The sequence below is a fragment of the Trichoderma aggressivum genome (genome assembly GCF_033847375.1).
Source record: "Trichoderma aggressivum f. europaeum strain CBS 100526 chromosome Unknown scaffold_018, whole genome shotgun sequence".
NCBI lineage: Eukaryota > Fungi > Ascomycota > Sordariomycetes > Hypocreales > Hypocreaceae > Trichoderma > Trichoderma aggressivum.
In genome coordinates this window covers 67,350-91,359 of record NW_026946384.1, presented here as the reverse complement: position 1 = coordinate 91,359, position 24,010 = coordinate 67,350, and the positions used below count along the sequence as shown (strand labels likewise).

The 24,010-nt window shown below is 52.1% G+C and overlaps 10 protein-coding genes across 10 annotated transcripts; 6 read left to right on the top strand and 4 right to left on the bottom strand.

Annotated features, from left to right (window-relative positions):
* Window positions 1-2,537: 2,537 nt before the first annotated feature.
* On the top strand, window positions 2,538-4,553 carry Triagg1_5218 (uncharacterized protein; the record flags this gene model as incomplete). The annotated part of the gene is made up of 2 exons (XM_062899708.1): window positions 2,538-2,607; window positions 2,704-4,553. 2 exons carry the CDS (start codon window positions 2,538-2,540, stop codon window positions 4,551-4,553), a joined length of 1,920 nt encoding a protein of 639 aa, XP_062755692.1.
* Window positions 4,554-4,901: 348 nt separating this feature from the next.
* Window positions 4,902-5,373, bottom strand: Triagg1_5217 (uncharacterized protein; the record flags this gene model as incomplete). Its single annotated transcript, XM_062899707.1, has 3 exons — window positions 4,902-4,985; window positions 5,079-5,144; window positions 5,296-5,373. 3 exons carry the CDS (start codon window positions 5,371-5,373, stop codon window positions 4,902-4,904), a joined length of 228 nt encoding a protein of 75 aa, XP_062755691.1.
* A 1,308-nt stretch (window positions 5,374-6,681) lies between these two features.
* Triagg1_5216 (uncharacterized protein) lies at window positions 6,682-9,908 on the top strand (the record flags this gene model as incomplete). The annotated part of the gene is made up of 3 exons (XM_062899706.1): window positions 6,682-7,582; window positions 7,648-7,745; window positions 7,806-9,908. The coding sequence occupies 3 exons, from the start codon at window positions 6,682-6,684 to the stop codon at window positions 9,906-9,908; spliced, it is 3,102 nt and encodes a 1,033-aa protein (XP_062755690.1).
* A 485-nt stretch (window positions 9,909-10,393) lies between these two features.
* Triagg1_5215 (uncharacterized protein) lies at window positions 10,394-11,917 on the top strand (the record flags this gene model as incomplete). Its single annotated transcript, XM_062899705.1, has 1 exon — window positions 10,394-11,917. One exon carries the CDS (start codon window positions 10,394-10,396, stop codon window positions 11,915-11,917), a length of 1,524 nt encoding a protein of 507 aa, XP_062755689.1.
* Window positions 11,918-12,518: 601 nt separating this feature from the next.
* Window positions 12,519-13,883, top strand: Triagg1_5214 (uncharacterized protein; the record flags this gene model as incomplete). The annotated part of the gene is made up of 1 exon (XM_062899704.1): window positions 12,519-13,883. One exon carries the CDS (start codon window positions 12,519-12,521, stop codon window positions 13,881-13,883), a length of 1,365 nt encoding a protein of 454 aa, XP_062755688.1.
* A 657-nt stretch (window positions 13,884-14,540) lies between these two features.
* Window positions 14,541-15,812, top strand: Triagg1_5213 (uncharacterized protein; the record flags this gene model as incomplete). Its single annotated transcript, XM_062899703.1, has 1 exon — window positions 14,541-15,812. One exon carries the CDS (start codon window positions 14,541-14,543, stop codon window positions 15,810-15,812), a length of 1,272 nt encoding a protein of 423 aa, XP_062755687.1.
* A 388-nt stretch (window positions 15,813-16,200) lies between these two features.
* Window positions 16,201-17,234, bottom strand: Triagg1_5212 (uncharacterized protein; the record flags this gene model as incomplete). The annotated part of the gene is made up of 3 exons (XM_062899702.1): window positions 16,201-16,886; window positions 16,971-17,139; window positions 17,217-17,234. The coding sequence occupies 3 exons, from the start codon at window positions 17,232-17,234 to the stop codon at window positions 16,201-16,203; spliced, it is 873 nt and encodes a 290-aa protein (XP_062755686.1).
* A 476-nt stretch (window positions 17,235-17,710) lies between these two features.
* Window positions 17,711-18,808, bottom strand: Triagg1_5211 (uncharacterized protein; the record flags this gene model as incomplete). The annotated part of the gene is made up of 1 exon (XM_062899701.1): window positions 17,711-18,808. One exon carries the CDS (start codon window positions 18,806-18,808, stop codon window positions 17,711-17,713), a length of 1,098 nt encoding a protein of 365 aa, XP_062755685.1.
* Window positions 18,809-19,818: 1,010 nt separating this feature from the next.
* Triagg1_5210 (uncharacterized protein) lies at window positions 19,819-20,737 on the top strand (the record flags this gene model as incomplete). The annotated part of the gene is made up of 2 exons (XM_062899700.1): window positions 19,819-20,322; window positions 20,411-20,737. 2 exons carry the CDS (start codon window positions 19,819-19,821, stop codon window positions 20,735-20,737), a joined length of 831 nt encoding a protein of 276 aa, XP_062755684.1.
* A 785-nt stretch (window positions 20,738-21,522) lies between these two features.
* On the bottom strand, window positions 21,523-23,922 carry Triagg1_5209 (uncharacterized protein; the record flags this gene model as incomplete). The annotated part of the gene is made up of 3 exons (XM_062899699.1): window positions 21,523-22,128; window positions 22,409-22,594; window positions 22,645-23,922. The coding sequence occupies 3 exons, from the start codon at window positions 23,920-23,922 to the stop codon at window positions 21,523-21,525; spliced, it is 2,070 nt and encodes a 689-aa protein (XP_062755683.1).
* Window positions 23,923-24,010: the final 88 nt, after the last annotated feature.

Genomic DNA, 24,010 nt, shown 5'->3' with positions numbered 1-24,010 from the left:
GCCACGTCCGGGGTGGGGAAATTTTATGGTTCAACGGTGCGGGCAAACGAGCTGCGGTAGTTGCAGGGACTCCCGGCTCTGCGACTCCGCGGTAGCAGGTACTTGCGTCTTGCCGTGTGTTTTCGTCCCTCACTTGAGCCTGTGCTGGCTAGCAGCGGACGGGAAGCAGGGAGCCGGAATTGATGATCAAATAGGTATTTGATGGACACTTCAAGTGGCAATGTACTCGTATCTGCGTTGCCTAGATTGCCGTTGGACACAGGGGTCACGATACGATTAATGCCTTAGTACTACCTGTAAGTGCTCGCGCCTATAAGTGCCCGTTTTCCAACTGCCATCCGGAAGCCCGGGAGACGCGGGCAATGGCTGTATCATCAATCATTGAATGCTGTTGCGTCGCTCACTCACTCTCTGGTTGGAATCGATGGACATTTGCCTGCACAAAGCACCCATATTCATTGCTGGATCCAAACAAGACGCACGCAGAGGCAAGTAGAGGGTACCAGGGGCGATTGCGCAAGATGTACCTGAGACATTAAAACAGAGTTGGGCGATGCGTTCTGGTGGTACCGTCGAGTACCTGCCCGGGGGCGCTGCTAATCTCGACCGGCGCAAACGGTGTTGGATCGGTGAGCCATCCGATGCAATTACCAAGATCGAGTACTTGCGTGTACATGCTGCCTCTCCCGGTTTCAAAGGTGCCAACGGGAGGCAGTGCTCCGAAATGCCTTTGATGGAAATGATACAATATGACAGCCCAGCATAATAGCATTAGTACCTACTATAGTACACGTAGGTATGTAGCATAAACATGGCACAGCACAGCACAGCACAGCACAGCACAGCACAGCACAGCACAACAGCACATACTCGTACGTCTTCAGACTCGAAAAGGGCTGTTCCAGACATGCAGCAGCCCCAGCACCGCGGCCCGGTAGATGTGAGACACGGCCGGGCTAATCGCAGAGTGCAGAAAGTTGGGCTCTTGGCCGCGATCTAGCGCCATGCGCCCTGTTGCCTTAGCGGTCCTAGGGCACCTGGCACAGTGGTTGGACGCCATCGCGGAGCCCCCTCCGCAGGCCAAGCCGCCTGTAAGAGCGCTGAAAGCCCGTCAGATTGCTAGCAGAGCGCCACTTGCAGCCATGTGCGAGAGACGGAGACGGAGACGGTACGGTACAAGAATGGGATTGCATTTCGGATTTGCAATCTACTAACGTGGAGATGAGACGGCAGAAAGTTGTGTGCGAGTGCAGCAGGGGATCGCACGTTGAAACAGCCTACTGTACTCCTTTTCTTCTTTCTTTCCTTTTTGCTGCCAGCCGTCCGGATAACGAGCACACCACACCGGAGTTCTGCAGGTACAGTAACCATGTACCTACCGGATCGGGATCAACATGCGTGAACGGGAACCTCTATCATGGAGAGCTCGAGATGGATACAAATCCAGGGATACTAGTAGCAAAGCATCCTGCCACTTGCCGGTAATATCGGAATTTAACAAGGCACCGAACGATGAAGCTACTTGCATGTACTTGGCAATCTACGGGCTTCTGGGCACAATCCCGAGATCTTTACAAGTGCCCATCTTCTCCGCAACTGTACCACTAAACTTCTGACGCTATCCGCAGCGGAAGCTGGTTGAACCCACCCACAACCAACAGACAGACCAACTGCAAGGGAGCACAAACGCTCAATTACGGGAAACCAGCGACATTGTTCTCAGGGCTATAATGCAACCTGTAAAATGAGATCCAGAGAAGCCGCCTTTTCGCGGGCCAATCGCGGCGCCCCGTCGTTCCGACGCGCGCGTCGCTCTTCTCACAGTGCCGTTTCATGATCCTGCTGTCGTCCTTCTGGTGTAACCCAAGAGACGCCGAGACGCGAGCGCCCAACAGGAACTACGAACTTGCACTATTTGTGGATGGAGACGATCTAAGCCTTATGTTAGGGGCAGGCAAAGGGGCGAAGAGAAACACCAGCAAAGATGGCTGGGTCCGTCTTTGGGAATTTACTCAGCCTTGGATCGGGCCTCTTTTTCGTAGGATAGGCGCCGTAACTGTTCTGCGTATATACACGCTGGATCAAGTAAACTAGCTGGCTTTTGTTGGTGGCAAACTTGGAGTTGCATACATCCAATTGTAAATGTGGCTGTACCTCTCATAACACAAAACAACCCGACATTGAACCATCTTCACCACTGACCAACACCAACAAACAGTCCGCTCCCCCTGTCCCTTGTCTCTCCCTCTGCCGCCGTCGGTTCGGTCCACGATTCGCCATGCCTCGGTCCTCTTCCGCTCCATCCCCACTCCATCTCGTAGGCAATTCGCTAGTCCCGTCCAGCCCTCGTTACACACATGTCAATAGTGACACGAATCTTGGTGCGCCATACTGTACAGTACGCACGGGGCTCGTACATGGCCTGTTTGTGCTTGTATCAGCCTCCAACCCTCGCCCAACAACTTGAACCGTCAAATCCCTCGGCACACTGACCAGGGAGATTCCGGCCTGGAGATCTGACCAAAAAGTCTGCATACATGGACCCCGTCTCCCTGGCTGGCCTGGCACTTGGCGTTGCCTCCTTAGGCCTCCAGGTGTATACTGGCTGTGTACAAGGCATGTTCTTGGCCTAGATTCATCCATGTGATTAAAGCTTGTGTACAAAACTGTGTTAACCTTCTGCTGGATCTTCCCTACGAAAAGGCATACAACTGCTTGTTACGGCTCTCGGCTATGAAGATGATTGTAAATACCTCAACCTGCGCCTCCGCCTGGAGCAGCAGCGTCTCTTCGCCTGGAGCGAGACATCGGGACTGCTGGATGTGAACACGGAAAACCAAGACCGTATCCTAGATTCAAACGTTTTCAATCTCCATCGCCAGACCGTGTTGGATCTCCTGGTGCAAGTCCAATGCCTGTTTGACGAGTTTCTTGAAGTCCAGAACAAGCACAACAACCTGACTACCGTTCGCGACGATGGCGATTTCCTCATCTCCCCTGAGCAGGATGCCAAGCAGGCCAGCTTTCCCATATCGGAGAAGAAGAGGCTGTTTATTAAAAAGGCCATGATGAGCCTCAAGGAAAAGTCACAAGAGGGCTTGAAGAGGCTCAAGTGGGTGTCGTTTGACAAAGAGGGGTTCGAGCACCTGCTCTTCAAGTTTACCCTCTTAAACGACAGCATGATGAACATCCTGGACCACTCGCTGCAGGTTGAGATTCGACACACGGTGCAGGACACCAACCGGGGCGTACTGCTTCTTCATCACAAAATTGCCGACCTTAGCCACCTTGTGTTGGCTCTCAAGGCTCAGCTGGAAGCTAGAGATGTTGGCGCATCGGCACACACACGAATGTCCAACGCTGAGAGGGAAGCAAGCATGGCCGAGCTGAGGCAACTTTCCAAGCTGGCCAGATTCAAGGCGTTCAATGAGACCATTGACCCCAAGTCGGATGCTCCCGCGGTGATTGACGAAGCCGTGGCGGCCTTTCTGGGGCTTGCCAAGCCGGGAGACCCGCGTCTTGTCCAGATGCCCAAGTATCTCATAGAGCTGGACCCCAACGTGGATGATTTGGATGACTCGCGGTGCGAGGCCATCATGAAGACTGCCCAGGGGAAGAAGAAGGTGTGGATCGAGTGGAAGGACTACGATACCGCGGGAACCCCTGGTTGCCTGTCCAAAGCGGACATTGTCGACAGAGTGCGGAAGCTGGCCTGCTTGCTCAACCACAGTCCCAAACCAGAGGCCTTTCAGACGCCTCATTGCATCGGCTTCTTCGACAAGGCAGACCCAGATGTTCCGGAGGATGATGTCGACATTCTCGACCGGCGGCTGGGTTTGATATTCGAGCGCCCGGAGAGTGACGACTTGGACGACAGCCTCCCACCGGTGTCTTTGAGGGAGCTGCTCCTGGACAAGGCAACCCGCAAACCCAGGGTCACAGACCGGATCAAGCTTGCGCATGCTCTTGGCAACTGTTTACTCTATCTGCATGCGGTCAACTGGCTGCACAAGGGTCTTCGCAGTCACAACATCCTGTTCTTCAGAGCAAAGTCGGGCCATGTAGATTATTCTCAAGTCTACCTCTCGGGCTTCGACTTCTCTCGCCCTGGCGGATCCGACGAGGTGACGGAGATCCCCGGCTACGACGCAGAGCACGACCTATACCGACACCCGCTGGCGCAGTCAAACCAAGGCAAGGGCCGCCAGCGGTCGAAGAAGAGCTTTGACATATACAGCCTCGGCGTCATCTTGGTGGAGCTGGCGCACTGGAAGCCGGTGGAGGCGGTGCTTGGAATCGAGATGAGGCTGGCAAAGGGCCAGTCAGACGTGGTTCGGCATGTGCGGAGCCAGCTGCTTGCTGCAGAGAGTGTGGCTGATGTCGGCGCCGAGATGGGAGAGAGGTTTGAAGAGGCGGCGAGGAGATGCTTGACGGGCGAGCACGAGCTGGGTTTGGAGGTTGACGAAGACGAGACGGCTGATGAGGTGGCGGAGCGGTTGTCGGTGCGATACTATGACGATGTGGTGAAGAAGCTGGCGGAGATTGTGGTATAAGAGACGGATATTATGAAAGCTGGGGAAAAGTAGATGGTAGAACCACAACAAGAAGCCAAATGGACTTGGATGAACAACAAAACAAAACAAAACAACATGAACATTATGAGCACACAGTGGAAACCGAATATGTAAAATCTCTTGATATGTAAAAGTTGTGGGTATTGCTCTATTCGTCGAGACTGAATAGTCTGGGGATATCACATCATTAAATGGCCAATACGCGATCGCGGCCAAAAGAAACAAGCTCCTGAAAACATTTTCGTTCCCCTCTCCCATCAAGGTATATATTTCCATGTTGGATATTTATCAATCTGATCTGATCTGATCCTTTGCGCGAAACACCGTTTAGCAGCAGCATTCGCAGCATTCCTCGGTGCACTCGCAGCACTCGAAGCAGGCAAGACCGGCGCAGATACCGCAGCAGATGGCCTATATATAGGAACAAATTTGATGTCAGAAATCAAACGAATCAGATGGCGGATGTGGCTTGGATCTATATAGTAGGTAGTTGGTGGCACTTACACCCTTCTCGCCGTCGCCACCACGCATGCTAGCGGTGGACTCGATGGCCATGGGCTCGATGGGACGCTGCGAACGAATTAGTGTTAGCGAGACAGTAATTCAGACGTTCTTGACGTATATATATATATGCATTGTGTATAGAATTCGTCCATGTCTTCCATTCCAACAACCGTGCTGAACCTCTGAAGATAAACAAGCGCATTGGGTTGGCACATACCGGCTGCTCGGAGCTGACTCGGGCAGGGGCCTCGGCAGTCATCTGCTGGGCGACCATCTGGGGCTGAGGAGAAGACATTTTGTCGATTGTGTTAAAAAACAAAAACGAATGGCGTTAGAAAATTAGTGACGGTGGGTTATTATTGTATAGATAGTATAGCTCTGCAAGAATGGGAGGGGAAAAGAGAAGGGGGGAGGGTGGACTCTTTTTAAGTCCAGATCCCCGTATCGTGGGAGGGAGCTGTTTTGGCCTCGATAACAACGACAGACGCAAACGTATCAGTCACACACCAGGGGCGCAGCATCAGCTTATTGCTAGTAGTACCAGGCCATCAGGACGATCCCCCCAAAAAGCGAGCAGCCGAACCGAAACATGCCATTCCTGCTCGGATTACTTTGATGGGATGGGCGGTAAAAGACGGGCTTCCTCGCGCTGGGCGCCACGAGTATAACAGGTGCCCTTTTCATGCGTAGATACTACCACATCCCGCCTAGTCCGGACCGGATGGATGGCCTTTGGAACTCGGGGTGGAACCGCTGGCAAGCGATTTTCTTGGGTTCAATTCTTGGGACACGAAACGGACATGGGCGGGCGGTTTGCACGGCACGAATGAGCCGAGCGGTGCTTAGCATGGGATTTGCTCATTGGTGGACGAGGGCTTGGGATTGTCAAGATGGGGCTTAGTGGGTGTTTTGGGATGAGTTGCAAGTGTGTTGGCATTTTGGGTTCAATGGATGCTTGTTTCTTTTGCGGCCTCCCGTTGGGTTCAAGTTTTGTTGTTATTGATGGAGATGATATCGTGAGGCGATGCAGATACGTGCGTACGTATGTTTACGGAGATTGTCCGTGAGACTCCGAGTCTGTTTTGACTTACACGGAGTACTTGTTTACAAGTGCTTCAAGCATAGGTAAACACCAGCCCTCGGGATTCTTACCCAGCCCAGAGATGCTCAAACGCGTGTCGGTACCGGGTGGGGTTTCTTGGCTGCTACTCCGTACTGAGTTACTAGACTAGCGAGCGAGGCTGGCGATTTGATTCTAGGCAGTCTTCATTCCCAAGGGCCGAGTGTCCTCTTTGACAAGATAAAAAAAAGGAGGAAAAAAAAAGAGAGAATCTCGCGGCCTGTGCATCTCCCGTCATCGCTAGGCAACGAACCAACCGAAACCCGCGCCTGGCCCCCCGTGTGTTTTTCTTCGCTTGCCAATGTCTTGATCGCTCACTCGCATCTGGCGGTATCAGCACAGCATCACCATCTCCAGCGCGCCCCTCCGCCCTTGGCTAGTCCCGTCCCAGTACGTCACCAGCTTGGGCCCTTTTCTCCTGCACCCGACGAGGCTGGCTGGCCCTTTTTGCTACACCATCGACGCTCTCTCGTGAGAAACACCATGGCTTCGTACGGCCATCGAATGCCCCCGCAGGCTCACCATCCTCACGCTGGATATCCGGCCTCGGGCGCTCCGCCGGCCAACGCGCCCCCGGCCGGCACCTTTGCCCCAGGGACCAAGATCCAGGTCGGCAACCATCGCGTCCAGATCCAGAAATACCTGTCCGAGGGCGGCTTTGCCCATGTCTACCTCGTCAAGCTGCCCAAGGCCGTCGACGGCACCGACCTGGCCGTGCTGAAGCGAGTTGCCGTGCCCGACAAGGAGGCTCTGCGGGGCATGCGAACCGAAGTCGAGACGATGAAGCGTCTAAAGGGGCATCAGGCCATTGTCACCTACATCGACTCCCACGCGTCCGAGCTCAAGGGCGGCGGCTACGAGGTCTTTCTGCTCATGGAGTTTTGCGATGGCGGCGGCCTCATTGACTTTATGAACACCCGCCTGCAACACCGCCTGACCGAGCCCGAGATCATCAACATCTTTGCGGACATTGCCGAGGGCGTTGCCTGCATGCACTATCTCAAGCCGGCGCTGTTGCATCGAGATCTCAAGGTCGAAAACGTTTTAATCACCAATCATGCGGGCGGCAAGCGGTTCAAGCTCTGTGATTTTGGCTCCGCTGCTCCTCCGCGACCGGCCCCCTTGACGGTCGTCGACTGCCGCCTGATGGACGAAGATGTCCAGAAACACACGACGTTACAATATCGAAGTCCCGAAATGGTCGACGTCTATCGAAAACAACCGATTAACGAAAAGTCGGATATCTGGGCATTGGGTGTTTTGCTATACAAGCTGTGCTACTACACGACCCCCTTTGAAGACCAAGGGCAGCTGGCAATCTTGAACGCAAGCTACAGATATCCCAGCTACCCAGCGTTTTCAGATAGATTAAAGAAGCTCATTGGTATGAACAATACTTCCGCCGACTTTTTAAACTCCTTGACAGCTTCATTTGCTAACCTACAATAGCCTCAATGCTCAAAGAAAACATGCAATCGAGACCCAACATATACCAAGTTCTAAAAGAGGCCTGTGCTATGCAGGGCCGAGAAATGCCCATTCACGATGTGAGTTTCTGTGCAACCACCACCGTAGCACCTGTCTTGAAGCTAACAGCATCTTCTTAGATTTACTCCGGCCGAGCGAGCGCAGACCCCAGACTGAACCAACCTTCTGTTGCGGACCCGAAATCACATCAGGCTCCTGTTGTGGGCGCCGTCTTCTCGTCAGCACCCGTCAATGAGCAACAGGCCCTCCCAGACATTACACCCATGAGAAGAGGGCGTCCGACTCCTTCACCATCTCGGACACCGGGACCGGGAAAAATCACCGATGGCGACCCGTTTGCTGCATTGGACTCCAAGGCTACCGCTGCTGCCGCCATCCGCAAGGCAGAACCTGATGAGCTCTCTTCTAGATTTCCTCGTCTCGACGAATTCTCCTTGCTACTTGACCAACAGACGTTCAACTTTGACAACACTGGCCCGATTTCGCCTCGTCCCCAGAAAGATTTGAATACAAAGGTTGCTGAACGATTGGCCGACGCAGCATTCGCGTCTTCTAGAAGCCCCGCGCCTTCAACCCCGGTTCCGAGACCGCACTCTGTTGCGCCAATCTCGTCTCGCCCTCCTCCTGATATCTCACCGGCAACCCTGGAGGTCAAGCCTCTTCCCAAGTTGGTGCCATCATCCACGGCGCAGTCCGGGATTAGCCGGGCACAGTCCATCATTACGAGCAACCCTGAGCTCAAGGCCATTGCTAATAAGACGGCAAGCTCCTCATATGTTTCCACGGGGACAATGACGGAAAAATCTCCCGACAAGGAGCGGCCGGTGGACGTGGAGAGAAGCAGGCGTTCTTTCGAGGTCGAAACCCCACGCGCGCCCGTAGCCCGTGCTGCGGCGGCTCTCACCGGACAAAACACCGCCAAGCGACACTCTGGTGGAAACTGGGCGTCGGCAAACACCCGATCTTCGTCTGTCCAGCCGCGATTGAGCCAGAGCACTGTTGCCTCATCCAGGACGTCATTGGATATCCTCAGCTCCGCAGAGGACCTGATAGACATGCGGTCTTCCGCTGGCGAGCCTGTCAGTAAGCCGCGGCCTCTTAGCTCTACATTCGAACCGAGCACCCTGGAGTATTTGCGCGAGAGGGAGAACGCATCCAAGCCTCCTTCTCGGCAGTCCTCTACGAACCGACACTCGTCTTGGCATCTGCCCTTGTCGCATGCCAACACTGGAGGAGGGAGCTCCAAAGAACCGACTTCCTGTAGCTCAAGAAGCATCGAAGTGCAGGAATATGATCAAGACCGCCAAGGGCAACGACCCGATGTGGCTGCCTCGACTTCCAAGAACTTGCTTGCAGGCAAATTTGGCGGTGCATTCAAGAGATTTGAAAACAATGCCCCATCCGATAATGAGCCAGAAAGATCCTCATCGCCCGGCAAAGAGCAGGGGCGCCGCGCATTGACGCCCATTCAGGGTTCTGAAGCAGCAGACGACCGGAGCGATTCAGACGGAGAAGGACACCACATGACAGCCGAGATGCGTCGTGACCTGGAGCGTCGTCAGTTAGAAGAGGAGGAAGCTAGAGTAGAGGCTGCGCAAGCAGAATACCGGAAAAGGGTTGCGGAGGGCAGCGGATCGCCCTCCAAGACTCGACCCCCCACGGCCCCAAAGCCAATGGGAGCAGCACGCGCCGCCAGTATACAAAACAGGGTTCAGAGTCTGCTGAGCGAGGAACAAAAGCCGGCAAACGTGCCACGAACGGCCCATGGGTACGGAAGGTTTACGGATACTGAACCGGCACCCGGAGAGGCGGACAAGCCCCGTCCTGAGGTGAAGCGCAAACCAGCCGTGGCTGCAAAGCCTATCGTTGTAGATCCACGACGAAGCGACGGATCCTTGGTCGATGGTAAACAACCTGCAGGTTCGGCATCAGCTTCTGCGAGCGTATCGGCCAAGACGCAAGCCAAGCCAACGGCCCCAAAGAAGCCTGTTCACCTGAACAACATACCAACAGGAGGTCGACAAGCCTCCTCGCCAACCAAAGAGAGGGATGAACCCACATTTGAGCGTTTGATAGCAATCGACCTCCCCGGGCAGCCAATGCTGGAGATGACCTCGCGGGAAAGGGAGGACTACATTGAGGATTTTACGAAGCGTTTTCCCAGTCTGAGCACTATAGAGTTGAGCCGAGAGGGTGGGCGGGAGAGGGATGGGACGCGATGATGGAGACTTTTTTTTTTTTGGTTTTATTTATCTTTTTTATTTATATTATTTACCAACATTTCACCCTTGTCGGCAAAAAGCATCGGTTCGAAATATCACGAAGCAGATACACAATATATTCAAGCATATATGGGAGCATTTCACCGGCCGTGGAAATACAATATTTAATCTCCCCCTTTTTCATCTTCTTTTTCTGTCTGTGATGAATATGATTTGCTTGTAAAGATTCTTCTCCCTTCTTTACCCATTTCTTCTTCTTTTATTTCGTTTTGTTTTGTAATTCATACTATTGACCTGATTCCGCCGAGCATCGGGAATCATGCATCAAACCAATATAATGCATTAAAAGCGCACACCATGAGCCTTATCTTATCGCGCAAGGTACCCATACTATTTTTTTTTGCCATTGAGAGGCTGCATCTGGATCTTGGATTGATCTCTCGTACGTCGTACAACAAAAAAACATTCAACCACAGCAACACACGATGGCGAAAAGAAAGAGACAAGCCGCTGCTACCAGCGAACCTGCTCCGGAGCCAGTATCCGCCAAGAAGTCAAAAACCGTCGACGAAAAGACAAAACCTACCAAGAGCAGCGCAAAAGCTGTTGAAGCAAAGACTGAGAAAAAGACGAAGCCAACGACAAGCAGCAACAAGTTTGTGGAGGAAACCATTCAGATCGTCGCCGGATCCTACGACCGAGTTCTCCATGGATTGACGGCCACAATTGGCGCCAAGGGAGACGCCGAGTTCGCCGATACGTTTCTCTTCAATGCGCACGCATCCGCCATTCGATGCGTTGCCGTATCTCCCATCTCACCTCCGCTTCCGGGCCAGACGCAAAAGGTCCTTTTGGCTTCCGGTAGCACGGACGAGCGGGTTCACGTCTACAATTTGTCGGCGCATCCCCCGAGCAAGAAGAATCGCGATGCATTGGCCAGCGTGGCTCCGAGACCGATCCTGGAGAACCCCAAGAACAGAGAGCTGGGAACGTTGCTGCACCACGACTCGACGATCACGGCGCTGAGGTTTCCTACGAGGTCGAAGCTGCTTTCGGCGAGTGACGACTCGACGATTGCGGTGACGCGGACGCGAGATTGGTCCATGTTGAGCAATATCAAGACACCGAAGCCAACGGCGCACGGCCGACCAACCGGTGATACAGCGCCGTTTGGCGGTACACCGTCTGGAGTCAACGACTTTGCGATCCATCCGAGCATGAAGTTGATGATTAGCGTTGGCAAGGGAGAGAGATGTATGCGATTGTGGAATCTCGTCACCGGAAAGAAGGCGGGCGTGCTGAGCTTTAGCAAGGAGATGCTGAGAGAGGTCGGGGAGAGCAAACATGCCAGTGGCGAGGCGCGGAAAGTGACTTGGGGAACGGCAGACGGGGCGGACGAGTTTGCAGTGGGATTCGACCGGGATATCATTGTTTTTGGAATGGACAGTGTGCCAAAGTGCCGAGTCATGCCGACTACCAGGGTCAAGATACACCATTTCACCTACGTTACGATTGATGAGGAGACTGGAGACGCGCTGCTGGCTGTGTCGACGGAAGATGGCCGTGTTGCGTTCTTCTCGACAAAAGCAGATGACCTCTCAACTCCCGAGCCCTCAGACAAGGACGATAAGAAGGGATCTGAAGGAACTTTCCCCGTGGCCAAGTTCGTCGGATACGTTGGAGGAGAAGGCGTTTCAGGCAGAATCAAGGACTTTGTGGCCATACCGAGCACGGGTAACCCGGGGACGTTTTACGTGGTTGGGGCGAGCAGCGACGGCAAGATTAGGGTGTGGACGGTGCAGGCGGAGGAGCTGCTGGAGGGGGCGAGGAAGAAGGATGCCAAGATTGAGAAGCCGGCGGGAGGGTTGAGGGGGACGTACGTGACGCATAATCGGGTGACGTGCTTGGCGGCGTTTTTGATGGTGGAGAGGCCGGAGGGGGCGGAGGATAGTGAGGAGGAGGTTGGGGAGGAGGAGGCTGAGAGTGATAGCGAGGAGGATGATGAGTAGGGGGGTGTTTTGAAGTGTTATGGAAGCTGCTTCAGGATAGGATATGCAGATTAATGAATACATATTAGTAGACTTCCTCTGACCTAGCTGTTGCAGCTTTACTGAACCTCTTGATAATAAATATAACCTCCATATATTAGTAGACACTGGTGTTTGCCATTATTGTAGGTAGAATTATGGTTGTTTGATCGTCTCTGGCGGTCTAGCTGTCTGCAGAGTATGCTTTCTGGATCTCAAGTTGTAATCAGGCTTCGATAGTTGACTGCCCTGAATGTTTATCGAATAGCTGTCACTAACAGTGATTATAGCATGGCCCGCCCACTGAAATAAAAGAGTGAATGTGACTGTGACGCTGAACAGAAAGTGACTGCAAGTTATCGATACACAAAGGGTAGAAAGGGGGAGTTCCAAAAACTTGGCAGGTGCCAACCAGCTTTCCCTCCTCCATCTGCATCTGCATCTGCATCTGCATCTGCATCGCCCACAAACAAACGATTGACCAATTTTGCAGCTTCTTTGCTCTTTTCAAAATTCTTCTCTCAGTCTAGATATTTCGAATCGAAAAAAAGCTGCTGTTCGTCTTGCAGCCACATTTTTCACGATGCCGCCGGCCAGCCTCATCACGCTGCCGGACGAAATACTCCTGATGATCTGCGAAGAGCTGTGTTTCCATTGCTATGGCACTCCGAAACCATCAGACGACAAGTTTTTCAACACGGACTTGTGGTCTCTCATGAGGACATGTCGACGATTGCGTGACATCGCAGAACCAATCTTGTATCATTGTGTTTGGCCTGGTGATAATCTCTTCTTTCTGCGTACCATCATTGCGCGGCCAGACTTGGCTGTCCAAGTACGCTCATTCCTTTACGATGAGGCCGAGCAGCGTGACGCTTCGGGCGAGGATCTCGACATGTTGAAAGCGGAAGCACGACGCCTTGACGTTAACGAAAGTGATAAATGGGTTCGAAAGTGGGATCGACAGATTAAGAGGAACGGGCTCGAGTGTGACCAGCGACTCTTGAAATTGATACTCGCTCGCCTTCCGAACACAGCGAGCTTATCCATCGTGGTGCCTCTCTGGGAGGAAACCACCTGCTTAACAGATTCGCGCAATAAATGCATCACCATGGAGTCCATCCGCGATCTGTCGTTGATTCCCGGGGATCTCTTTGACCTTGGCCTTCTAGGCGGCTTTCTAACCATGATGCCATGCCTTGAGCGCTTGGCGGCATATGACTGTGGGAGCATTACGGAAACTCTCCCGCTTGCTAAGCTCTGCACTCTCATTCTCAGAAATAGCATGATCACCGCGATATGCCTGCAAACGATTGTCGACTCCTGTCCAGAGCTGGAACATTTTGAGTACTATGTCAGGCCTTATGATTATGACTATACCTCATCCTACGAGCAGCAAACAGTTACGTGTGGACAGGCGCAGCGCATACTACACTCGCGGAGGGAAACACTAAAGAATTTGAATCTCGTATTTGGCAAAGAATTCCCCCCATACTTGGACCAACTTGAGAGTCTGCAAGATTTCCAATTGAGCAATCTCCACGACTTTGACGGATTAGACACGTTGTGGGTGCGTACGACGGACTTTGGGACGGATGATGAGGACAAAGATGTGCCTATATTCCCAAAAGATATGGAAGACCTGGTTAGTAAACTACCTCAATCACTCATCTGTCTCGGTTTCTGCGGTTCGCACAAAGATTGGGATGGGATAGAGATCCTACAAGAGGCAATTTTGGAGGGGCATTTCCCGAAGCTCGAGTTTGTGCTGTTGGAACATGAAAAGGAAGAGTTTGAATATGCGCGTGAACTACTTGCAGATGTTGACGTGTTTTGTGCGTATTTTAATGACACTAAGCTTGAAGAATTTCCGGATTGTTCTGATCCAGAGTTTGTTGAGAAAGAAAAGGAAGATGACTATGAATATGGGGAAGATGAAGCAGAGTGAGAGGATGGTTATCAAAGTCGCCGATTCTAGGAGATGTTGACTCCAAGAGACTGTATCTAAAGCTGAGATTTGGAGGCTATTGTGTGAAGAGACTTGCTTCCATTTATTGGCTTTCGCGTCTTGTTGCAAGGTTGGATGCGATTTCCCGCACTCATCTAAGCGCTGGCTCTTTACCAATTACACCCTGTGAACCATTTGGCATACTATCTCCTCTCAAGCCACGGCGTTACAGCATTATACATGCCCAGTGAAATAACTGGTATCGGAAGTACTTGTAGCCTAAACAAACTGCAGAGACAAAGAGAGAACGTGACACTGGACAAGAAGGGAGTGTAACGCTGAACAAAGAGGCAAGGAGGCAATAGGACGTTGAACAAAGAGAATCGTGGTACTGAACAAAGGGAAAATGCAATACTGAACGAAGGAAAGATGTGGCACTGAACAAAGGGAGAATGGGCGCCAGCTGATGCCTGATATCTCGCACGTAAGACGAGGCATGCATAGGTATGTATATATTTCTCTGTTTGCAACTCCTTCTGCTCTAAGCTTACGGAAATCATCAACCATTCTGCACAATCTCACTCTTTCGAGCTCACCTTCAAACACTGGTATTTCGAACCACAAAACTGCTGCTCCTATAGCAACCATAGCTTCGCCATGGCGTCGGATAGTCGCAAGTCACAGCGTAGCCTCATGGATATGCCGAACGAGATCCTCCTTGAGATATGCGAAAATCTATGCTCGCATTGCTCTGATATTCCGACAACTTTTCAAAAGGATCTATCAAATCTCAGCATGACTAGTAAGCGTTTGCGTGCTGTCGCGCTGCCAGTTCTATACCATGATGCTAGCCCTAGAAACACATCACTGTTTTTGCGGACTATTACGAGTGCGGAACACAAACACTTGGCTGCTCAGGTACACCGGTTCTGCAATAGTGGTGACGATTGCTCCTGGAGCGATGAGCTGGATCACATCTTAATTCGTCATCAACTCCTTGGAGAGGTGCTGGCAGAGCTCACAAACGCAAAGCAGCTGGATATCAATGTACCATGTGGTTCTGACGCTCGATTGGATGGCTTACCAAAGATGCCGGTTCCAATGGAGTCCGTCACCACCCTCTCATTGACGCCTTGGGCCGATGTTGACCTTGGCCAGATGAGTGACTTCCTGGCCGCGATGCCATGTCTTGAGACATTGAAAGTGAAGGATTGTATGTTAGTTACGCAGCGACTGCCTCTTGCAAGAATTCGCTCCTTGACATTTCATCTTGGCCTGATAGGACCGAAGAGCCTGCAAAACCTTGTTGACTCGTGTCCGATATTGGAGCATCTTGACCTTTATTTAACCGATTTCGTTGGCGCAATGGCACAGTACGAGCCAGCGCCGCTTACGTGGAGCTCGGCGCAGAGCACACTGCAGTCGAGAAGGGAGACTCTGAAGCATTTGAGATTGAGACTTGGTCTAGATCCCTATGATTGGGACCAAGTAAGCCCGGAAGAGTATTATGGCAGTTTCCGCGGATTCGATTCGCTGGAGAGCCTGTGGGTGTTGACAGCTGGCTTTGGCTCAGTGGACGACCAGGGAACTCCCTCATTCCCCGAAAATGTGCAACAGTTGGTCACAATGCTGCCTGGATCGCTTACTTGCATCTATTTCCAAGGCTTCCACGAAAAATGGAATAAAATACATGTGATGGCACAGGCGATTCGAGAGGGACATTTCCCACGGCTCAAGAGAGTAGTGGTGGAGGATTATTCTTCACCAATAGACACGGATACACTTCAACATTGCGAAAGGTTGTCCAATCGTCCTGGTGTGCGTTTCGAGTATTTAAGCTACATGGAAATGTACACCAGGTGGAAGCAATGTTCTACACCTGCATATGCAAAAAAGGTGAATAATGGCATTGAGTTTCCAAGGGGGTAGCATGGCTAGGAGATGAAAGTTGCAGATCTCTTCGATTGTTTAAGAAGGGAAAAGGGAAAGGATGGAGCAGGGTATTTGAATTGACTCGCTGCTCTTGAATTGTATGGAGAGTAGTGTGTTCGGGAAAGGGAAACGTGGAGTTTTGATGATTTAGTCGTTCTATAAACTCACTGTGATAGAGCTAGATAATCTCCTGTTATGAGTTAATCATGTGTTAATAATAGAGGTGCAAAACAATAACATTCCATCTCTTGATTTCTGTGTCTTGTTGCGAGATCAGCTGGCATTTCTCAGAGCAATACATTTTATCCGGCTTCATCATCAATGCGGGAGACTGATAGCAGGACTGCTCTTACACGCCTTGAACCGTTAATTACAGCCATGCTAGTTACGGCCTCCTCTCGAGCCATAGCTTTGCGGCATCATACATGCCCAGATACAAACCACTGCCCACCGCCGTCCAAGCAGAGCGAAATGCTCCTCCACGGAAGAAACCCCGGACCCCCCTCTCACGCCAGACGTCCTTGACAGTCTTGGTGAAAGGTATTCTTCTATGCCGTTGCTCCGATTTAGTCTGATCGTGCTCGCTATCAGCTCTCACCATCATCCGTGTTTTAATCACATCGCTCGGCGTGGTCACAAACGCAGCCAGACCTCCAGCCATTCCTGCACTGGCTCCGGCAATCAACCCCGTTTCTCCAACACCTCTTGCCTGATCCTCTCTTGAACTTAATCTTCGATCCCATAGACGTTTCCGTAGATTCTCAAACAGGGGAAATTGAAGCGCCGTGAAGGGTAGGTTACGTGCAACCAGGGCTGAATACCCTGTGAACAGCCCACTCGCGGAACCAGTCGTCAGCAGGCGGCGGAATGCCATCAACGACGTCGATGTACTTGCTTCCTTGGCTTGTAGCATTTGAGCATTTTGCTTGATGACTTCGCCTGGCGTTAAAATGAGGCACGAGGCCATCTCGGCGACTGCTGAGGCGAGGGAATGGGTTACTGGCTCGGGAACGGGGAGATGCCGCCCGAAGACGCCTTTTGCAGTCTCATATGTTGAAAAGAATACACCGGCTGATAAAACATGTTGGTTAACTCACTTGAAATACGGATGAGATGCTTTTTCAAGATGGGACAGAAGAGCGCGTTGTTACACACCTGCTGGTAGAGTGGCAAGTATCACGCTACCGATGCCTTGGTAGAGACCCCGTAGAGCGAGGGGTTTTGAAACGGAAGATTTTATGAAGTCCTGGCTTTGATGCCGTGTTTTTAATGTGTCGAGAGGATATATGAGCACGTCGACTGTGAAGGCCGCAGCGGCACCGGCCTTGTTTACAGCAAATGTGTAAGTGTCCAAGATACATTGCCAGGTATAAACTTGACAAATTTTATAAGTAAACTTACCAGATATATCTCCTTCATTTTAGTATCTTTTTAAAACCTCTCATATGATATTGCGTGAGGTGAATTGGTAGAAATGGGTATAAATTGGAACTTTGAATCCCATCAACGTCACTGTCAATGACATCATGAAGCCGACATTTACATCCAATCACAGCGCCGTGCAAATCCATTTTTGTAGCCGAAAGCACATCACAAACACGACATGTTTTTCACTCAATTGAATCTCGATTCACGATAAAAAAGAACTATTTGTTTGTTTGTCTGCTTTGTCTTATTTTATTTATTCCCAAATAAACTACCTGGTAATGTACAAGAACGGATAGCCCATGCTACAAAAATACTGATACACACAAAAACCAAATAACCAAAACAAAACCCTCCGTCTTCACCGTATTCTAGCCAAAAAAGAAGAAGAAGAAAACTCTCTAAACCAAAGTGCCGTATGCTAGCCGCTGTCTAAAATCTATTGCGCAGATTCGTGTCCCCCTCGTAATCTAGAGCTTGCTCTTGATATCAGCCGCATCTTCCGAGACGACGGCGGTGACAACGCAAATGTCGTCGACTTTTCCTCCGTGCCACCCTTCCTGGGGATAATACTTCTTCACCTCCTTGGCAAAGGGTCCGTCCCTCTTCGTGTTTATACTCGCTAGTTTGGCGGCAGTCACGATTTCTGTTGCCAACAAGCTCTGCAATGTCACGGCTCTCCTCACAATCACGTCCTGGGAGTTGCTTTCGTGGGGAGAGGATGTGAGATCGTCTAGAGAATCGGCTACTGTGACTGCCTCGTTTTCGGCAATGTTCCACGCGCCCGTTTTGGCCATTACTCGGCTGGCGATCCGAAGGATATCTTGGTTGAAGAGATTATCCAGCACGCCGTCAGTAGCAAAGACGAGGACGTCACCATGGCGCAGCTGATGGTGCGTTACGTCGGCATCTCGTGGCAAATCACTCAGTTGAGCTCCCCCAAAAGCCGCCATTCTTGCGGCAACACTGGGAGGCACGACTGAAAGCTGAAACGGGGTGTTGAAGGCATGGGTTTGCGGTTCGGAATAAGAATGCACTGCGTTCAGGCGCAGTTGCAAGAAACCCGAATCGCCCAGGTTGGCCACGTCCAAGACTCCTCCAGGCCTAGCAATGGCGACACAAGCCGTGCTGCCGCCCGCAGGCACATTTGCGTCCTTGCAAACCGCGTCGTATCCCATCTGCATGAGCTTCCTCGCTGTGAGAGGTTTGTCGCTTGTCGAGGGGTATTCGTATGCTGCAGCCGCCATGTAGTCGCAGAATCCATGTGAGAAATCCGCAGGATCGACGCCGGAATCTACCCAGCCGCCCACTCCATCTGCAACACCAAAGGCCACAGAGCCAGATTCGTTAACTCTGCTCACGAAGAAAGCATCGTGGCCGGATTCAGGACGCGAAGACTTTCGGCGGTGTCGAGGCGGTTGAATTCGATTGTATGGGTTGAAGTGGAACACGTGCGTGGAAGGGTCGTACGGACGGTCCTTTGCGATGAATGACGCGGCAATGTGGTAGGAGAATTTCGGAGAGGAAGAAGAGGGCGAGTCGGAATACGAGCGCAGAGGCTGCGACATGTGTCTGGAGGCTAATAACTGCGACGCCTGGCGAGTCCTGGGTGCGCAACTAGAGGCTATTCAGACGGTTAGCAGGACAAGGAGCTGCCGGGGACGCAAAGTCGCGTCGTTCAGAGCCACCAACCATGAAGTAGCGTTCGCAGTGATGGCGAGGCAGGCAATCTGCCAGAGAGAAACATGGCCGCCTAGAATATCTTTGCTGCGATGGATTGTCGCAAAGGGAAAACGAGCATTGAAGGGCGAGGTCCTTGCGGGGCGCAATCGCCAGTCAGGGCAATACTTTAGACGAGCAGCTTCTTCGCCATTCTACAGCCAGAAAGCGGCTTCGTCAAGGGCAAAGCGGCCGCGGCAAGATGAATCCCGCCTGCGCCGAAGAGAAAAAATTGGACAAAAATTAATTGGAGAAACTGAGGCGAATTTGGAGATGACAAGAGGCAAACAAAGAGGACTCAATCGGGATTATTATTCCGTACGGTATTAATTAATTAAACCCCACCAAAATCCCCAAAATCTTTCCCCCACGGCTTTGGTTCAGTGTTTGCGCGCTAAGGCACGTAATGATTAGCTAATGCCCCCCCGGCACGTGCAAGGGTCTGCAGTTTACCGCAGCTTCTGGCCCGACCTTTAGCCGGCTGTCACGAGCTGCCGCCTGGCAATCCCGACTTTCTCCTGCTTAGCCGAATTGTCAATGAAACGGCTGTGATTGGCCGGCCCGTGGCCTTGTCTCGACGTCCCATAGCCGAGGAAGAGCCACTTCCATCTTCCCAGCTTCTTCCATGACGACGAGATCCCAAGCCGCCACCGAGAGTCTTTGCAATTGAGCGGCTGCCAGGAGGAACCAAAGGGTACGATTGCCTTGGCTCGCATCAATCACCAGCTTCAACTCCGATTCCCTCCCTGTGAACCACTGCAGACCAGCTTCAAAAACGCGGGGCTGAGCCGGATCCGAAAAAAGCCATTCCGAACCCGAAAAAGCATCAACCAACTCGGAACACGAGACAACAGCAACCATGGCCGCTCTCCGCTCCTCGACGCGAATCCTCGGCTCCTCTGCGAGGGCAGCTTTCCGCCCCAGCGCCGTCTTCTCGCGGTCCATGGCGTCGGTCAGCGAGACCACCGAGCAGCAGCCCAAGATCAAGTCCTTCCAGATCTACCGATGGAATCCCGATACCCCGACCGAGAAGCCCAAGCTGCAGACCTACTCCATTGACCTCAACAAGACGGGCCCCATGATCCTGGACGCCCTCATCAAGATCAAGAACGAGCAGGACCCGTCCCTGACCTTCCGGAGGAGCTGCCGAGAGGGCATCTGCGGCAGCTGTGCCATGAACATCAACGGCCAAAACACCCTGGCCTGCTTGTGCCGAATCCCCGCCGAGTCCTCGTCCGACGTCAAGATCTACCCCCTGCCGCACACCTACGTTGTCAAGGACCTGGTGCCTGACCTGACGCACTTTTACAAGCAGTACAAGTCCATCCAGCCCTACCTGCAGCGCGACACCCCTGCTGAAGATGTACGCCACCATCCCGACCTGACTTGACCTGACATGACATGAAATCGCATACAGCTCGAGCAAGATTTACTAACTGGGAGAAATATAGGGCAAGGAGTACCGCCAGAGCAAGGCGGACCGAAAGAAGCTGGACGGTCTCTACGAGTGCATTCTGTGCGCCTGCTGCTCAACCTCGTGCCCCTCTTACTGGTGGAATTCCGAAGAGTACCTCGGCCCCGCCATCCTGCTGCAGTCTTACCGATGGTTGATTGACTCCCGAGACGAGCGCAAGGATGCCCGCAAGGCCAAGCTCGAGAACTCCATGAGCCTGTACCGCTGCCACACCATCCTCAACTGCACACGCGCCTGCCCCAAGGGCCTGAACCCCGGCAAGGCCATTGCCGAGATCAAGAAGCAGATGTCTCTTGGAGCATAAGGAGCGAGTTGGGTTGGACTGTCATTGGGGGGGAGGAATGAAGAGGGAAACTAAAATTGGGCGGATACCTTGAGGATTTATTGCCGCTGTGTATTAATCACCGATGAAACTACCTGGTACTATTCATCGATGTTCGACTAGGGAGAAGAGTAAAAAATATCTTTTATTTTACATGACCGGTTCATTGTGCTCTCGCAATGTTTACTATGTTTAGCATCATGTCTTTCGGCGAAGGCGAATGGTAAAATGCCATGAGTCTATACACATTCCTCGGCCAGTCCAGTCTGACAACACCAGCATACCTCTCAGTCAGTTGCCACCATCCCAACCACCCTCTCCCTTGTGCAAAGTCGGTCCGTTCCCTTTCGCCACAGGATTTTCTTGTTGCACAAAAGCTGTCTTCATCCCGCTTGCGCCCTCAGGATTGAGGCAAGCTGGACTTTACACGGTTTGTTGTATGAAGGGGAGACATCCTGCAGGTTCTTTAGCTACCTGACTTCACCTCCCCCGGACGTGTTATTTCTTACAAGTTTTGTTTATTATTGAAGAGATTCTCTTCACCATGGCTGTAAGGCGAATGGTGTTTGCCGTGGCTCTCGCTGGGGGAGCTGCTGCTCTTGCGTTGCCGAGGCCAATCAAGCCGACGAGCACATTCTGTGGCATCATCTGCATAAGCGCGATTAGCGATTGCGGCATACCTTATGGAGGGTATTGTTCCCCCTTTCCCCTCTTCTTCATTGTTATTATTTTGTTTGTTGTGCTAACGCGAGAGACTGTGATAGTTGCTACGATCCTTGTGTCGACACTGCTCCTACGCCTCTTCCCTGCCCGCCTCTCGACTTGGATCCAATTCTGCAGGGTCCGGTTGTGGTGAGCCCGATCCCAGCGACACCGACTGGTGAGAATCCGGTTTCAGTCACTCCTGACTTGGAGAGTCCAATTCCACAGAGTCCAGTCGTGGTGAGCCCAGTTCCAGCGACACCAACTGGTGAGGATCCGATATTAGTGACTCCGGTCGTGGAGAATCCAAGTTCAGTGACTCCAGCTGTGGAGAGTCCAAATTCAATCACTCCAGTCTCAGTGACAACAACTAGTGAGGACCCGACCTTGGTCACTCCAGCCGTGGAGAGTTCGACTTCAGTCACTCCAACCGTGGAGAGTCCAAGTTCAGTGACTCCAGCTTCGGAAACTCCAGAGTCGGAAGATCCAGAGTCGGAAGATCCAGAGTCGGAAGATCCAGCCTCAGAGTCACCAATATCAGAAGATCCAATCCCAGCAGAGCCGGTGACAGAAGTGGAAGACGTGGCAGACGTCCAAATGGAAATAGGCTCGACGCCAGAAAACCCACTTCCCTGGATTCCCAACGAAGACGAGGATGCCTGGTGGTGGGACTGACGGGGTTATAAAATTGATAAGCAGGCAGGTTCTTCTACAACTGCTGGTGGACACAAGATGAGAGGAGATGCGGCTCGGAATTGGCTTGAATAAACCTGCGCTGAGGCACCTGCAATTAAAAATAAAACAAATATAGGCAGTTGAACACTTATCAACGATTACCGGTGCCTATTTTTGTGATATACAATGCTCCATGAAACCCATATGCTAATGCCCATGAATGTTACCCAGGATCCCATGTTAATAATATGAGCTCCTTGTCGTGGATCCTTCCACCAGAGTCTCATCATCAGAACTAAACTCTCCTCCAACATTTTCGCCGTGTTCAGGGGGCGCTCGCATAGCCTCCAGCACATCTCGATCTAGCGTAGGGAGCTGATATGGTTTGATGGTGTGAATCTCACGGCCCGAGGGCATCTTGTTTATTAAAGCGTTTATGGGCGGAATTGGCCGCGTGTTCATCTACATCAATAATTAGCCGGGTGGAAGTGTAAAGGCATCGTGATGCTTACCGTATCATTGATCTTGCTCCACTTTGCATCTAGCAACTCGAGGATCCTTGTCTCTTCCAGCTTGCCAGCATCAGCTCCCCAGGTAGTTTCTTTGTCAACTCGACGGTCTTCTCTCTTCTCATGGAGCCCCTTCATCGTACGACTCAGGCTCAGCCCCTTCTTTGCATCCTTGACCTCGATGCCGAGTTCGTGCAAACCAGCACGTGCCCAGGCAATCCCTTCTGCCGTCTCACCACCCAGCTCGGCATCGATTCCGAAGAATCGACAGGCTTTTGCTCGGCTAGTCCGCCGTAAATCTTCCAAGTATCGCAAGAATCCAGAGCTAACGCCACTTGGTCCTGCCCTGGCTGATTGGCATAATGCCGAGGCTTTGGCAGCATGCTCAGATGCGGCGAGGCATAGACGAGCATAGAGATGGGCTCGAACTTTGGGGATGTCGGGGGCCTTGAACATCCACTCTTTGTCGTTTTTATTCCTATCCTGTGCCACGGCTGCTGGGTAAGGGTCGTCCTTTAGCACAGCTAACAGCGTTGCCTCGGCGTGGCAGAGGGAAGCGAGAGCACGGAGCGTAGCTGGTGAAATATCAACGCAAGGCGGGTTGCCAATCACCTGCTCACTTCTTGTGGCGGCATAGTCGTATATGGAAGCGGCCTCCAGCAGGTATTTCGTGGCCGTTGTCATGATGGTTGTCCGCTCTTGAGTCCCCTGGAAATCCTGAGTTGTGGAATAAAGAGGCTGCAGCGCGGCCCTTGCCATGAGGACATGAGAGAAGCCCAAAGTGGACAGCGCAAAGTAAATCTCATATTCCAATGAGTTAATGTTCACCCGGGGACGTTCACGCCCAGGCACAAGGTCGCCAGAAAGCGTTGGTCTCCATGAGATGGAGGGAGTCGACTCCAACACTGTGTTGACCGTCTCATTGCTAACCGGTTGATTACTCAAGCCGGCGTCAACGGCGATGAGATACGGGAGATATTGCTCTAAACTGGAGATGACGGTGCTCAGATTTGCCGTTTGAGACGAGGGAGGGAGTCTCTTGTGCTTCTTGAGCGCGTCTCTGACAACCCCGCGATAAGTGCTCGCGCTGAGGGGCAGCGATGGGTGAGAGTCACAGCTAACGGACGAGGAGAAGGAAAAGGCCGAGGTGGTCGGTAGGACGAATGGAAATGGCATTATCGGGGACGAGACGAGACGAGGCTCTTCTGTTGCTGGACGCTGGTATTCGCGGTCAATGTCTCTTGCGAGCTGGAATTGGCGATGGTTGCAGAAAAGAGACATTGATTGCCCCAGCGCCTTGGCATTTACACCAAAGCATCACCATACAGTGCATGTAGCGGCGACAATTCACACTGTAGCTGATCTGATA